This window comes from Elgaria multicarinata, chromosome 4 (assembly GCF_023053635.1).
Source record: "Elgaria multicarinata webbii isolate HBS135686 ecotype San Diego chromosome 4, rElgMul1.1.pri, whole genome shotgun sequence".
Classification (NCBI taxonomy): domain Eukaryota; kingdom Metazoa; phylum Chordata; class Lepidosauria; order Squamata; family Anguidae; genus Elgaria; species Elgaria multicarinata.
Genome location: NC_086174.1, coordinates 63,904,651 through 63,921,028, shown reverse-complemented (window position 1 = coordinate 63,921,028; position 16,378 = coordinate 63,904,651). Strand labels below are relative to the sequence as shown.

Below are 16,378 nucleotides of genomic sequence, written 5' to 3'. Positions count from 1 at the left end.
GTTGCAGGAGTGTCTGCAAAGCAAAGAAGGATAAGCTTAGATTCTTGGGATCTTTAACATATATTAGGGGTTTACATAACAGAGCACTGAATATATGCTTGGTTTATTTAGTGCTCGTTGGGCAACGGCTAGCAATTGTATTACATTTTCTTTTTCCAGAAGCTATTGTCACTTTTACCTAAAACTAATTTGGGAAGTATTTGATTGTTTCTCTTACTGTTGGGTTAGCCTGTCTAGAACTACATCACAAAATGTGTCTATATAAAAGATCCCTGTGAGATACCAGGCAGAGTAAAGCTTGCTCCTTGACGAAGGTGCTGGCTAGAGGAGTTTTCCTTCAGGTAGTGCCTCAACCTGGGAGCTGGTTTCTCTCTGCCTGAGCTTTCGCCAGCTGAGAAGCCTGCATGGAAGAAGCCAGCTCCCTAACTGAGGTGCCGGCTGGAGAAGCTTTAGCTGGTGCTTTGGCTGGCAACTGAATGATATCAGGCCCCTCTGTCCCTGACCTCACAGAAGAAGCCCTGCCTCCTGAGATCATCTGACCTGCTGGAGGTGAGCAGGAGAGGGGTAATCTGTCCCCAAGACCCAAGAGATCACACCTGTTGTACGATATAAGTCTCTAGAATACTGTGTTTTAAGGGTAACTTATATAAGGGAATGGATGTGAGGTCTAGTGAACCTTTTCTTGATGAGGAAGTGGACTTGCTGCTTGTGCCAATACCATCTTGCCTTAGGCATATAGTCAAATTACCTTTTAATGGCTCTATACACTTTTATAGAGATCGGCATTGTTGCTTGGAATCATGCAAATAGTATTGCGTACTCCTCTTGGAAAAAATGTGTTTGTTAACAGTGTCTAAAATTAGGTTTTAATAGGAATTAGAAATCATTAAAGATAGAGGAGGAATGAATACCATATAATGAACCAATAAATGCTGGTTCCTGGGCATCAAGAAACTGAAGTCTAAATGGGATTTTCGCAGATAGGAATTCCGTTAGTTCTGTATAGATGCCATTGAATTCTGTGGGGGGGGGGAGTAAACAGGCTATAGTCTGGAAAACAGTTCAGTGAGGGCAAAGGATAACCCTCATCCCACATAATGGGGTCATGAATGACAGGAGACAGATTCAGTAGGTTTTTAATATGTGACACTGTAAAGCTGACAAACATGTTATGATTCATCCCCTGCTTTCTCCCAAAAGGCAATCCTTGCAATATAGGGACCCTTCTTCATTCTGCCTATCATAATTATGACAGTTTGCTTTTCTGTCTTTAAAGGTTAGACAAATGGAAGTTAAGGCTATCAAGTGCTACTAGTCATGATGATAACTATCATATAGCAGACTACTTCCAGGATCAAAGGCAGTGTGCTTCTGAATATCAGTTGCTGGGAAACATGTTGCCCTCATGTTCTTTTTGTGGGCCTCGCATAGGCCAACCTTCCTCAATATCTTGTCCTCCAGGTGTTTTGGATGACAACACTCAGCATTGTCAATAGTGGAAAGGGTTGATAGATGTTAATGTTCAACACCTCTGGAGGGCAACAGGTTAGGGAAGGCTACCCATAAGCATTTGGTTGGTCACTTGTGGAATCAGGATGCTGGTCTAGAAGGGTGATTTGTCTGATCCATTAGGTCTCTTATGTCTGCCTACCCAAACTAAAACCCTATTTTTCAAGTTCTATCTGCTCTAGATTGACCAAAATGTAGAAATAGACAAATCTGTCAATTTCAGTTTCTCCTTTTTCCACTCTTAAGTTCATGTAGTACCATTTCTGCATTAGTTTGCCGTTTTTCAAACAACAGTCTGCAAGAAAATTCATTCACATTTGTGTACATATTTTTGCCTAATATGCACATTTTTCAAGGAATTTCCTGGTACTTATGTATTTTTGGGCTCTCTTGTTCTCTAATATACACATTTTTGTATGGCTGTGCACGATTCAGCCTCGGCCTCAGAATTCCAAGGCTTCGGTGGCCATTTTACATAGCAGCCACCACATCGAGCACAGGCCTTGTGTCAGTGCAGGAAAGTCCTATAACTCCCAGCATGCCTTCTCAGGAAGGGACTTACCGGGGACTGGGAGTGATGGACGCTCGCGGCCTTGCCACTGCTAATCCCGGTGAATCATCCACCCGGTCATGCGGTCGAGACTGTGGGAGACTCTGCATGGCTCGCTGCAGGGTCCGCGAGTGCCCCACAACCACCAGTGTCACCTGAGAGCTGCCAGCTTCCCTCTGCTCCTCTCCGATGCTGAGCTCTGAAAGTATGCAGAAAGGATCTCGTGCATAAGAGCCATAAACCAAACAGCAGGCTTCAGTTTTTAATGACATGGGGGCAGGGAATAAGTTTAATTATGTATATCCCCCTTTTTTCTATATAAATGAGTGGTTGCTGTTCACTAGTACAGTAAAAATTAAAATGCTTCACTTACCAATAGTCCATGGTGTGGTGAGGTTTGTTTCTCCCCACAACTAAGTATTTAGTTCTATTTTTTTCTGGTTTTTTTCCCATGCCTTCATATCTCTACTCTCTACCTATACGCACTGTAGTTCCTTGAGAGTAAATGAATGCATGGTGCTGTCACAGCGTGCAAACTGGTCTATCGAGTTAAAAGGATGTCTTTTTATAGAAATGAAGAACCAATCTGATCATTTCTCAAATAAGAATATTTACATATTTCCAAAAATAGGCATTTAATTTTTGCCTGAGGAAAATAAACTCTTGGAGTTCATCTGGTAACTTTCAGTGCTTTCTTTGACCTATGAGTCATGGGTATTTCATTTTTGTTGCCTTTTGTTTGTCTTCTTTCTAAAGCATCATATACCCCCTCCCCCGAAATCTCTCTCCAATGGATTAGGTGGCCCTCCTGAATGGTGGGGTCTGTGTTGTGTGAGGCTGAAGTGGAAGAGTACAACCTTGATTTAAGTTTTGCAAACCACCAAGCGATAAATAAATCAGGCAGAGGATCTATGCTAGTGGAGCTCCCATTGGCGCATGATCCTTTTACTGAATTCGTGGCAATTTCCCCCTCATATCATGCCCCAGATATTTTGTTCTTAAAAATGAACTAGTGGGTAATCTGGAAGGCTTGAAATCATATAAATGGTTGACGAAACTACCTGTGAGTTCATTCTTTGATGATAGTAGGAAAGAGATATATATTTTTTTCATCTGTGATTAGACCCCAAACACTTAAATGCTTGTGTAAAGAGAGCATTTTCCATGAGGGAAGAAACTTTGGGTGAGTTGACAGAACAAAGTGCTTCGCTACTTTAGATGGCTCATGTGGATTTTGACAGTTATGCAATTTTAATATGCTCTTTGGGAGGTGCTGAATATTGAGATTACCATTTGATGTTCCATAAGGAAACGCAGCAACTCTTCCGGGGGCACAGAAGGGACAAAAATGCATATAGATGATATCCTTACCTGGAACAACATAATCAGAGACTGCAGATAGTACTGGAAAGGATTTGAGCTGGAAGTCTAAAATTCCAACAAGCAGAAATGCAAATTTTGAATTCAAGAGATAGTGTTGTTTGCATGGAGTTCAAGTAGATCATAAAGAATACATTTAATTTAAAGTATGTTGACACCAATAGACAAAGATGGGGTTATGGGAATTATACATTTTGTGGAAAGAGTTATACCTAGCCGAAATGAATGTACCAGCCTTCTATGGTGAAAACGTACACATTGGCCTCATTAAAAATGGAATAGAATTTGTCAGGAAATTGCTCAGAAAAGTGCAAGAGACTATAAACTCATCCTGACTTATTTTCCTGATTTGTAAACTGCCATTAAGTAGAGTTTCTTAATTTGGAAATAACTGTGATCTCTAGCTTAATGCAAGATGGGATCTTCACAACAAAGCTACTTTGCAATGGGAGTGGCTGACGGATGTACACAAGGTGATGGTGCTTGTTCACAACTTCATAAATCGTAGTTTATGAAGCAATGGATTAGCCTTCCCCTGGATTTATGGTTTGAAATTGGCTTCATATCCTTGCTTGATTTGAAGTCATTAAGCATAGTTTCCCAGTTTGGATGAAATCGGAAACTATAATTGATGGAAGATTTCCTGGTTTCTTCTCTTGTGTGGAGGGAAGAGTGAAAAGGCTCATGTTTAGTCAAAATATTTGTACATAACTTGGTTTATCAAGCTGAGATACAATTATCTGAACAACGGCAATATGAATTGAATACTTCAGAAGAACCCGGTGTGTTGGACAAACCATTAATAAATGTGTAGAAATAAATGTCTGCAAGAAAAAATGGGCAGAAATTTTATTCACTTGATTTTATTAATTTTATTTCAGGACCTGGAATTCCATGGAGTTATGAGATTTTATTTTCAGGACAAAGCAGCTGGAAATTTTGCAACTAAGTGTATCCGTGTGTCTAGCACTGCCACGACTCAGGACGTGATAGAAACACTTGCGGAGAAATTCCGGCCGGATATGCGCATGTTATCATCCCCGAAATATTCGCTTTATGAAGTGCACGTCAGTGGAGGTTAGTGTATTCTGTTTGGGAAAGAGATCAATTTCACTTTTAAGAATAGTTTCATTCAGCTTTAGCAGTTACGTTTACTAAAAAAAAAATGTTTGTCAATTGGCAGTGACATATTTAAAATGTAAGAATTTAGTAAAAATTTTGAACATAAAAACCAAAAGAATTTTACAAAATTGGAGCGTTTAGATTCAAAATTTAAAGAAAAAAATCTCTCTAAATGCCTTAAATAGAGGAAGATCTTGCATTGTTTCGTTGGGGGTGGGTGAGGGTGGAAGAATTGGAGACTTGTTCCAAAGTGGGTCCCTTTTGGAAGCATGCCAGGTATACTGGGGTTACAGGAAGGATTATTTTTAGTTGATGCTGTCAATCAGTCCAGACATTGATGGTCATCTGAATTATTGAATGCTAAAGGACTGATGAATGGAACTAACCTTGAAAATGGATTGGAAATCTTAATTGGCTCAGAATGTAGCAGCTTATCTAATGGAAATAGGGATGAAGGATTACCAGTTTTCTTTCCCCTCCGATTTATTTTTAGGGCCCATTCACGATACTAGTGCTTCCTATATAACCTCATACAATGTGGGCCTAGCGTACTTTGGAAGAGGCTTTCTCCAAAGTGGGCCCTTATGTCTGATATAATAAGTGAGAAGGGCCTTGTTTGAAGCCCCTTTCCCTTAGGTAGGTGAAATTTTGTTGAAGGAGATAAAGGGCATAATCCTGTCTGGAACTCGGAGGCTGCCAAGTATCCAGTGTAAGGTTGGAAAAGAATGAAGACAATTGTTGCCTCCGCACTCCCAACTGCCCTGCATTTCTGCTAGATGGACAATTTTACCAGTCAAGTAGTGATGCTTTAGAGGGGAAGGAAAGGAGGCTGGGGTGACCATAAGATATGTCATGCAGCTGCTGCACTGGTCTCCCCACCTTGGGAATGCCCTCTTTTCCTGGTCCTCTCCGCACTTGCTAATGAGGCAGGAAGTGTGGTTTCCTGGCTCCAAAGAAGGAGACCAGGGCTTTGACCTTGGAGAGAAGAAACTGAACTATCGTATGCCCTCCCCAGATGCTGGAACACTCTCTTCACTGGAGTTTGGAATAAAAGCATTCCTGTTAGAAGCTGTGACCTGGTTCATATATAACGCGAACACATGGTTTATGTAACCCATAATTTGTTGTCAAACAAACTGTGTTTTGTTTCCTGAATCCCTGGGTTGTTTCCTTCCCTCTTTATTTGCTTGCTTGCCTCCTGTATCTCAAATGCCTTTATAATGCTATAGTACTGGGATATAGAGCAGCTGGTTATTGTTTTTTTACTATTCTTGCCAGCAGCCTCTATACCCTGATGCAGCAGCCCATGAGCAACACACAGTTCTGGGTATACCCATAACGACAGCCCATTATTTAATCAACCTGCAGTTCATAAGCCAACAACATGGATCCTCTTTCTGAATACTTTGGAGTTAACAAACCATGGTTTGTTAGCACAGCTGTGTTCCTATGTATTGACAGCCCAGAATTGAACAAACAATGGGTTAAATAAAACATGGGTTAAATAAAGCATAGGTTAGTGTTATGAATGAACCACATCATTGTGTTGTCTTGTATTACTTTGCCAATTATTGAAAATGCCTACTAAGTGAAAGGGTTTTTGGACGTTTCATTTGATGCATGTAATAGGACTTTATATATTGTTGTTTTTTGAATCCCCACTGTGTTTCATCTAGGAATGGGGAAGAGAAAATATTTCAGATCAGTATTGTAATAAAAGAATATTGAACAGAAAGCAGAATATCTAGAGCTACTAGTTTTGTAAGGCTCATTATCTTGTAACTTCACCATGGTTCTCCATTAAAAAAAATCACCCAGGTTTTTCTATTTTGCAAGTTTCTTATAACTTTGCATCTTTTACCTTGGATTGTCATTTTTAATAAGAAAGAATTGTTATTTTCTTCATCGCTGTGAGATCCTTTGATACTTTCTAAATAATTCAAGCATCTTTGTGCAGTTTAATAGCTTTGATTTCTTGAGGTAGCAATGTACAATAGTAACTTTATCTAAGTGTCCTAGTTTTGCAGAAGGCCATGGTTAAATAAACATGTTATATACTATAGTAGGCAAGGGTGGGTTGAAGTTCATGGGAAATAAATTAAAACTGGAAGTGGGTACTGAGCTTTTTATATAAGGCTCCCCCCCCCCCCCCCAGTTTCATGAAGAACTAGGAAGGGGAAAGGGTGATTATTGCTTATCAGAAGAGCACTTTTTTAAAAAAAGCTGTGGGGAAAATAATTTTCTATGGATTTAGAGGAAAATAAATTTGGGGAAACAGGAATAATAGAAATTATTTAGCCAAGATTATGTAATACTTATAAGAACATGGAATGTATTATGTGTACCTTGGGAAATTACTACAAAATAGTACTGTTTACAACATTTATGAAATTAAAACTATTCTGACAATTAATATACCCAGACATAGATAGTGCTGTAACCGCTTACATAAGCATTTTTTCTGCCACTTGGCTGAAGAAAAAAGTTTCAAATACAAGTTTGAAACAGAATAATTAACTTTGTGGTAAACACAAAGGAAGAACATAGTTGAGCTTAGAATGTAGACCTCAACATTATCTTACACAAGCAGAAGGTACATTTCTACAGAGAGCTCGGAAATGCACATCCATATAAAGCAATTAACCAGTCATGGTATTAAAAACAACAGTGGATTGGACATTAAGTCAAACTTTCTAATATCTGTTTCTTTTTTGAAAAGTATCTTTCCCCTTTTACCTCTGTTTCTCCAGGTTTTATTTTCTCGAAAAGAAAGTATTGAAATTTCAGTCAGGCTTCATGCTAGGATTTGGTACTGAAATTGTATGCCAAGGGCTCTAAAACAATATCTTGTAGAGTATGAACTTTTTGATTATTCTGGATCTCTTAGAGGCATTTGATAAAGATGATCAATGGCTTCTTCTGCTTGGAAGAGTTGGGGTTGTGGGGATGCCTTGGGGTGGTTGTACTACTCGGTTGGTGTACGGAGGGTCTCCAGGCTCGGCTTTAAGATGGTGAATATGCTGCTATAATTTTTTTAATTGTTTTCCTTCTTTGAAGGAACCCTCTTCCATTTCCTTCCCTGCTTAACTCAGGCATGAGGCCTGATTCTGTGTGTGTGTGTGTGTGTGTGTGTGTGTGTGTGTCTGTGTGTGTGTGCATGTGTTTGTGTGTCTGAAAAAAATCTACTTTGGCCTATTATTTTCTTTGGCCCTTTTTGTCTTACTTTTTTTCTATTTCTACTTTTTCCCCCAGGAAAGTATTGTACTTATCTCATACATACACACATGCCCATACACAGAGCAGGCCAGTTACGTTATCCCTTCCTCTCATGAGGCACAGGTTGGAGTGAGGCAGAGGTCTAAATAGCAACACATTCAGGTGCCACTCAACATTACAGCTAATACCAGTAGGATAGCAGTGAAACCAGTGCACCAGTTGCTGAAATCTGCTGATTGGTACTTGGTCCTCAGCAACCACATTCACAAAACACTCCAAGTTAGATACCCATGCTTCTATAGAGGCAGCATTTGGAAGAAGAGAGCTGCGGATGTACTTCCTCCATTACAGAACAGCCACACGTCCCACCCAGTGTATCACACTGCTTTACATATCCCAGCTTGGAAACTCTCGGACCCAACAGAAAAAGGAACATTGGCACTTAGTGTGAAGGTTTCTTCTTGTTTAATATACAAAGGGTCACCATGTCCCACCCTTGCTTAGATTCAGTGGCTGTTCCTCTTCTTGTCATGATGTTCTCTAGAGACATTCCTGCAACATAGTAAGCAGGTGCCACACATTCCCCAAGGACTCTTTCTCCCTAATCTCCCGTCTGATCATAACCTTTTCAACCATAAACTTGGCCATGTTTTAGAACTGGAAGGAGCTCATTCTAAGAAGTCAAAAAACTTAAAGCTTCATTAGCATATTACCTGCCTCTTGAGGATTAAAGCTCATCCTGGAGACCCTTTATATACCAACAAGAAGAAACCTTCACAGTAACTGTCAGTGTTCCTTTCTACCTGGCTGGTTGATAGGGTTAGCTAATGATGGCCAAAATTACCTCAACAGAAAGTGTAATTTGTTTTTAGCTGTGTATATTTATTGTTTTATACTGTATGCTCTTATCTGTACGCTGCCCTGAGATCTTTATGATATAGGGCGGGATACAAATGTTTTAAATAAATAATAATTTGTTCTTCAGAGTACAAATTCCTCTATCCAATCTTGGATGAAAGTTCTTTTCCCCCCTGAGCTCTCATTTTGTATATACGAATTGCTACATAAGCACAGATCTCGTCCTTGCCAGCAAGCCACCCACCCATCCCAGGGTGTATTGTTGCCCTTCCGAACTCCTCTTTCTTGAAACGCCATGTGCGGGCATTCATGACAAGCTTGTGGGCTTCAGAGATAGCTTTTCAGGCCAGCAGCTTCTTCCTGGAATGGCCATGTGACTGCCCCATGTGAGGTGCCCTGGTGTGATCACGTGACAATTCCAGGAAGGGCCTGTTGGACTGAAACACTATCTCTGAAGACAACTGCACTGCTACAGACACGAAAGGCAGTTTTCTACACTAGTAAGACCTTTAGAAAACCTCCTTCCTAGCTGAATGGTGTAACAAAGTTTGTTGGACAGCCATCAAAACTCGATACATAGGACCATTATGAACATAGCAGATTCGATTTACGAGCCATTTAATTTCGAGTTTCACCAGCATCATTACTATTAGTTAACTACTCTTTCATTCCTTAAGAGGTAACTTTGGTGTATGGTGCCTTGAGGTTCTAACTTGTCACAAATACGGTTTAACATTTTATATAAAGCTGCTGGTTGAATTTGTGGGAAATCCGGAGTGAAGTGCAAACTTTGTGCTGATGGCACTCAACTTTATTTATTTCTTGTCTAAATTAGGAACATGAATCTTGACTGCAAACCAGTTGGTGCATTTGTGCAATAGTGGACTGTATAAGACCCAGTATACTCAAACTGAATCCAGATGAGGCAAAGCTAATGATAGCTGAGTCAATTTGGTTTAGGGGGAGGTGCTATTGTGTAGCTTGCTGGGTTAAACATTTTTAGGTGGTTAAATTGGCTTTATTAATATTCTTAATTTTAAATCTGCACTTAATTAAAAGGCTTTTTTATAACTGCATATCATCTGCTATATTTTAGCCGATGGATGATTAAAATAAAAGTGATTGCCTTTTGAATTTCCACCTATGGCTTGCCAATACTGACCTGTGGTAGCAGGGAGGAAATCATGTTTTACCATGACGGTTAATGTCTTTTTAAAAGTATGGGGCTGGAGAGAAACTTAATTTGTTAAACTTTGGTTATTGTCTGGTGTGTTTGCTCACACACAATTGCCAACAGTTTACATTCTGCTCATAAAAAAAGGTACGATTTTCCACTGCTGAAGAATAACAATATATTAAATCATGAATGTGATTATTATATCATTTCTTGACTTAATGTGCTGCAGTGATTCATCTTGAAATAGTAAGTAACCATTAGTTGTGTTCTTTTTCTCTTTCCTATTTTGAAGAAGAAAGAAGATTGGATATTGATGAGAAGCCTTTAGTAGTACAATTAAATTGGAACAAAGATGATCGAGAGGGAAGATTTGTACTTAAGAATGAAAATGATGCACTTTCTCTAAAGGTAAAAGGAAGCATATAAATTATTGCATTCTGTTATTGCATGGTGTATTAAGTTATTTTCTTTGTAATGGTTATTAGTCAGATACAATAAAATGTTCTGATATAAAAATATCTGCATATTTTTGTAACTGGATTTGAGTTTTCATAACTGCCTTTGTATTTGTAAAGACAAATAAATCTGGCAATATATTGTGGGTATATATTACAAAATTTTGCATAATCCTTCTCCATTATATTCATATTCCATAGCCCATGAGTGTGCTTCATTTTATTATTTATTTACAATATTTATATACTGCTCCATATCTAAAATAGATTCCAGAGTGGTGAACATAGGAAGCAAACAGTCTGATCTGTTTTATTACCACACTAGTCCTGGGCAGGCAGTGGGGTTTGCATCCCCTCTAGCCACTATTGCCTTAGCTGCTAGGATTAGGCAGTTGAGTGCTAATAGGTTTTGGAGAGATCATCCATGATCAACAAATTCTTAAACAATTTCAAATATTGCTTGTAGTCTGCAGGCTTTCAAATAACACCTTGTTGAGGTGGCAAATTCATTGAATAATTCAAAGATTTGTAGAGAGCAGTTATTGGCTACAGATTTCATATTGACCCAGTTTGCATGGAACAGTGACAAATTGTGGGTTAATTAAGCCAGAATTTGCTGGGGCATGTGCTGAGGCACATTCTGTGACCTTTTTTGAATATTTAACTTCCGATCAGGTGTATTGGAGATTATAACATGACATCTGATCCTGGACGTTACAGATTAATTGTGGATTAAACAATCTACAGTTAATCTACAATAAGTTAATTAAGACATGGTTTGCTGCCATTATGTACAAACAGGGCCTTTCTGTTTATGCATTAATAAAACAATGTGGATGTTCTTGTGAGTATTTTTTCTTCAATTTGTTTTGCTTGCTAGTAAATACTTAGAAAGTGGGATGCTGCCCTCAGCACTTCTGAGGAATTTTTAACTATGGTGATTTTAATAGGAAGAGGCAGATTGTTGCATGACTACTGTTTAAGTTGCTTAGTACTTCATTAGGGAAATTGATGAGTTTGGTGCAAGTAGGGGAACATCTTACTTAAATTACTCATATTTGGATAACTGCTGTTAAGAAATAAGCGATAACCCGAGCATTCATTTCCCTGTCCACAGACCTTATTTAATATAGCACACTCAGATTGTTATTGAAAAATGTTTTTGTATGTTCTCTGAATGCAGGAAGGTAAACCCACTAAAATATCAATATGTGGTAAGCTAACATGATGCTTATATACAATCTACTTAAATGTGTTACAGGAAACATCTAGTCTTTATGTAGTGAGGTTTTAGAATGAAAATATGGAAACAATAGGTTTCTGGATTCACACTCTAAAACTACATAAGATGCTGCATGTGCAAAACTTTCCTAATGCTTAAAAAAAATGAGACTCTGCATGCACAACATTGGTCAGGCTTGGCCACATTTGCACAGAATGCTAAACAATGGTGTAGCGTTACTTGGACACGCTTGAATGAACCTGAGTGTTGGGATTTCACATTCCTCTGCTCCTCCTCCTGTTCTTCATTCCCCTCTCTGGTCTGGAGGAGTTTCATTTTTACTGAATCTTGGCTTAGCATTACCATCAAACCAAATACCCTAATTTAAAACAAAATCTGATTTAATAACAGCCAACTTCAAACTAGGGTTATAAAGCTGACTTGTTGAACTAACTAGAGTTTGTTTTAAACCAGGTTCCCTGGTTCAAATGTAATGCTAAGCTTGGGCTCTTTAAAACTGTAAATAACTCTGCTGAAGGTGTCCTCCAGCCCACACGGGGATGAGAGGGAAAGGGGGCGTGCTTGAGCGCAATGCTTCACTTGAGCTCATCCATGCTGTTCTAAACCATTGCATATGAATGCAGCTAATATATTGATCATGGTGATCACTTGTTTGGGAGAGGGAACTAAAACCAGTCATATTGAATGTTTGGTCTGCTGTCAGCCAAAAGTGTAGATTGCAATTGTTTTCAATTTTATATACTCAGATTTGTTTGATTTGGTAATTAATGTGGTTAGAGTTGCAATGAATCATAATATTAAGGATGGCATGTTTCAGAAGGCTCAGAGCAATGGCCCTGAAAAACAAGAGAAAGAGGGAGTCATCCAGAACTTCAAACGGACTCTATCAAAGAAAGAAAAGAAGGAAAAAAAGAGGCGAGAAAAAGAAGCTTTGCGGCAAGCTTTAGACAATGATGGACCATTTCATGGGGACGATATGTGAGTTTCTGTTCGTTATAGTAGGTTATCTAATCTGTAATTGATTGAAACTGTCTATATGGGAAGATAAGTCTCTTTAAAATACGAGATCAATTTTTGTATATATTTCATTTACGGCTGGTATGTACAGGTTCTCATCACATAATTTACAGATTACAGTTTAGATCAAAAGATGCCTTATGTAAGGAGAAAGCACTTCCACTCATGTAAGATGGCTCTCCCTTCAGATTTCCCACTTCTGATACAAGTCCCCAGTACTTCATCCCATCCTAGAGTCCCACAAATTTCAAGATCAGATTTTCATGGGATGCAGTGGGGAGGTAAAAGCCCCATTGCACAGGCTTTACACTTCTGTTGTTGTTGTTTTTTGATCCAACCATATGTGATTATTTTTATTCAATTGTACAGGGATGCATTGGAGATTTACCTTAGAATGCTGTTCCTGGTGGAACACTTAACTCTTCTCTGCCAGAGCCATCTCTTTTAAGAACTTGTATGAATGGAATGCAGATTGGAATAAATAGGGTAGATGAGGGTTTTATGTGGACAGCCTGTGACTACAGCAAAGTATCCTAGTAGAAAAACAGGCTCCTATTCAAACCTAGGCATCCTTTTTATGGCTTCAAATTGACTTCTTTCAGAAATAGGAAGTTTTTCCAAAATCAGGAGAACAAAAAGGCATATAAACTTGCACAAAAGAAATACAAGCAGATAGTAAGGGATGCAAAACAGTATTTTGAAGAGTATATTGCTAATAACATCAAGGCCAACAATCATTGTTTAAATGCATCAGAAGCAGGAAGCCAACTAGGAAGACAGGTGGACTGTTGGATGACATTGGAGTTACAGAATTACTAAAGGGGGATAAGGGGATTTCCCAGAAGCTAAATGAGTTCTTTTTGTCTGTCTTCACTGCGGAAGATGTAGCACAGATACCTGTGCTTGAATTGATATTTTCAGGAAGAGAGTGTGAGGCAAATAGTGGTGACAAGAGATCAAGTTCTAGACATTATTGACAAATTGAAAACTTTCAAATAATGAAGTGCAGAAGGTAGAAAGAACTCAAATGTGAAATTCCCAGTCTTCTGACGAAAGCATGTAACATGTCCCTGAGATCAGCCATTATACCAAGGACTGTAGAGTGGCAAATGTAACACAGTTTTTTAGAAAAGGGATCTTGTGTGTGTGTGTGTGTGTGTGTGTGTGTGTGTGTGTGAGAGAGAGAGAGAGAGAGAGAGAGAGAGAATGAATGAATGAATGAATGAATGAATGAATGAATCTAGGTAATTACAAACTGATTAGCAACATCTCATCTGGGTAAATTGGTGGAAAGCGTTGTTAAGCATGTAGAAGGACAAGTTCTGTTGAAAAATAATCAACATGGATTCCACAAAGGTTTGTCCTGTCTCGTTAACCTTTTAGAGTTCTTTGAGAGTGTCAATAAACATGTGGACAGGAATGATCCAGTAGATGTTTGCTCAAGTACTCTTAAGCAAACGTAGCAGTCATAGAATAAGAGGGAGCAGTGGGATGTAAACAATGGAGGATGTAAACAATGAGGTCCCACAAGTATCTATATTGGAAGTTGCATTTTTTAACTTGTACGTTAATGATCTGGAGGAGTGAGCATAGAGATAGTCAAATGATATCAAATTATTTAGTGTGTTTAAAAAAGGAGGTTGCAAAAAGCTCCAAAAGGTTCTCTCCAAACTGGGGGAATGGGCGTTAAAAGGCAAATGGAGTTTGATATAAACTATAAAGTGATGCACATGGAGGTAAAAAATAATAATCCCAAATTCACGTATACACTGTTGGGCAAATTCCATGTTAGACTTAATTAGAGGAATTGAAAAATAAAGCTGCCAATGTCATAATGCCCTTATATAGAAAGTCACCACCATTCTTGAAATACTGTGTAGAGGTCTGGTTACCACACCTTAAAAAGGGTATTGTAGAATTGGAAAAAGTGCTGAAATGATCAAGGGCCCAGAGCAACTCCTCAAAGAGGAAATGTTACAACATTTGGGATTGTTTAGCTTAGTGAAAAGGCGAGTAAGGAGAGACATGATAGACGTGTACAAAATTGTGTGTGATGTGGAGAAAGTGGATAGGGAGACTACAACCCAAGGTCATCCCATTAAGATGAATGATGGGAGATTTGGACAGATAAAAGGAAGTACTACTTCACACAGCATGTAGCTAAATGATGGAATTCATGGAGCATAAGTCCCGATGACTATATTATAACCTCCAGTATTCAAGACAGTATGCCTTTATATACCAGTTTCTGGGGTACACGAGTGGGGTGATATTGGTGTTGCACTTATATCCTGATTATGAGCTTCCCACAGTTCTATTCACACAGTGGCATCTGGCTGGCCATTGTGTGAAGAGAATGTTGGACTGGCTAGGCCTTTGGCCTAGTTTAGCATGGCTGCTCTTATGTTCTCATGCAAACTTGACAGCTATGCCATTCTTAATTACTTGTCATCAAAATGGTTGAGACTAAGAGAAGTAATGTTCTTAATGCACCCATTCAATGTCTTTTGACAATTAAATGAGGGCCAAACTACAAGTGATGTAAATTAAATGCATAAGCAAGGATTCTTAATCTAGCTGTGTTTATTTGGAGACGAAGCAGTCTTGGGGTCCTGATCCTACTCTGAGACCTTTCTGCTGCTTTTTCTCCCAGATAAAAGTAGAAAGGTGAAGCATGCTTATTTAAACATGTGATAGCACTTGAAGTTTGTTTTTGAGTTGTCAGCTGAGCCGTTCTCTATTTCTGAGAAATGGCTCTTCTCTTCAGTTTGACAAAAAAAATCTCCCAGGTTCTAGAAATTGTCCAAAAAATATATGTATTTCTTTGATCTTGTATGTTTACTGCCAAAAGCTATCAACATGAGGAAATGTGGTTTAGTTTTGTTTTGCTTCTCTTTAAAGCTTGTTCTTAAAGCAACAAAGATGAGAATATTGATTTGGCGGGGTGGGGGGTAGTGTGTGTGTATGTGTGTATGTGTAAAGACTGCATTTAGTGCAGTCAGGGAAATGCCAAGCTTTCTGAAGGAAGTTGCAATCATTAAGTCATCTGGTACAATGCATGACATATGTGTGTCATCAGTGCTTTTTTGTTTGTTTGATGGGAGTTGCACATTGAAAATACTGAAAATGTGTCACCTCCAGGCCTTGGTGCTACCCTCGGCTTACTTCAAGAAGGTACTAGTCAGGTGGATAGAGTAGATGCTATTTTCTTTGTACTTTTTATTGTTTTATAATGCTTTCTTATCACAAAACAATTTGGTAAAAGAATTAGGCATTTGTTTAGAGAAATGAAATGTTTATGATACTTCTGGCTTCAGAGAGTAGTGTTGTTGTTGTTGTTGTTAAAAAGATAGTGTTCTTATGTAATATCAAATACTTGTGATACAGTGTTTAAACCATAGATGAAAATTGTAAGTGCATCTTGAGGTTAGGAGTATGTGTTGGAGTTGGGAATACGTGGGAGTGCACAGCTTATTTTAAAACTAGTGTAGAAAAACTTTGGGAATTCAGTGGAACAGCACTCCTCACAGATGCATGTTTAATAATTATAAGTAATGTGTATTTGTATGGTTCAAGATAATTGAGTGATTCTTTAAATTATTTTTGGCAGTGAGAATTCCCGTCTTGCAGCAGAGGTCTACAAAGATATGCCCGAGACCAGTTTCACTCGCACAATATCCAATCCTGAGGTGGTAATGAAACGACGGAGACAGCAAAAACTAGAGAAGAGAATGCAAGAATTCCGGAGCTCTGATGGCAGGCCAGACTCAGGTGGTAGTTTAGACTAAAATCATTTTATGTGAAAATTTATACAGGTACCAGAATCTGCACTGGCTTCTAGTCATCTTCTT

At 38.7% G+C, this 16,378-nt stretch overlaps 1 protein-coding gene across 14 annotated transcripts in view; it reads left to right on the top strand.

The window, feature by feature from the left end:
- AFDN (afadin, adherens junction formation factor) overlaps nucleotides 1-16,378 on the top strand; it is a 113,036-nt gene that overhangs the window by 18,963 nt on the left and 77,695 nt on the right. For 8 of the 14 annotated variants that reach the window (XM_063124445.1, XM_063124443.1, XM_063124449.1 and 5 more), the window contains exons 2-5: nucleotides 4,321-4,516; nucleotides 10,105-10,220; nucleotides 12,328-12,488; nucleotides 16,138-16,298. In XM_063124445.1, the coding sequence (XP_062980515.1) occupies nucleotides 4,321-4,516; nucleotides 10,105-10,220; nucleotides 12,328-12,488; nucleotides 16,138-16,298 (634 nt within the window). The remainder of the gene's footprint in view (nucleotides 1-4,320; nucleotides 4,517-10,104; nucleotides 10,221-12,327; nucleotides 12,489-16,137; nucleotides 16,299-16,378) is intronic. The other 6 variants (XM_063124446.1, XM_063124444.1, XM_063124439.1 and 3 more) reach the window with 2 other exon arrangements.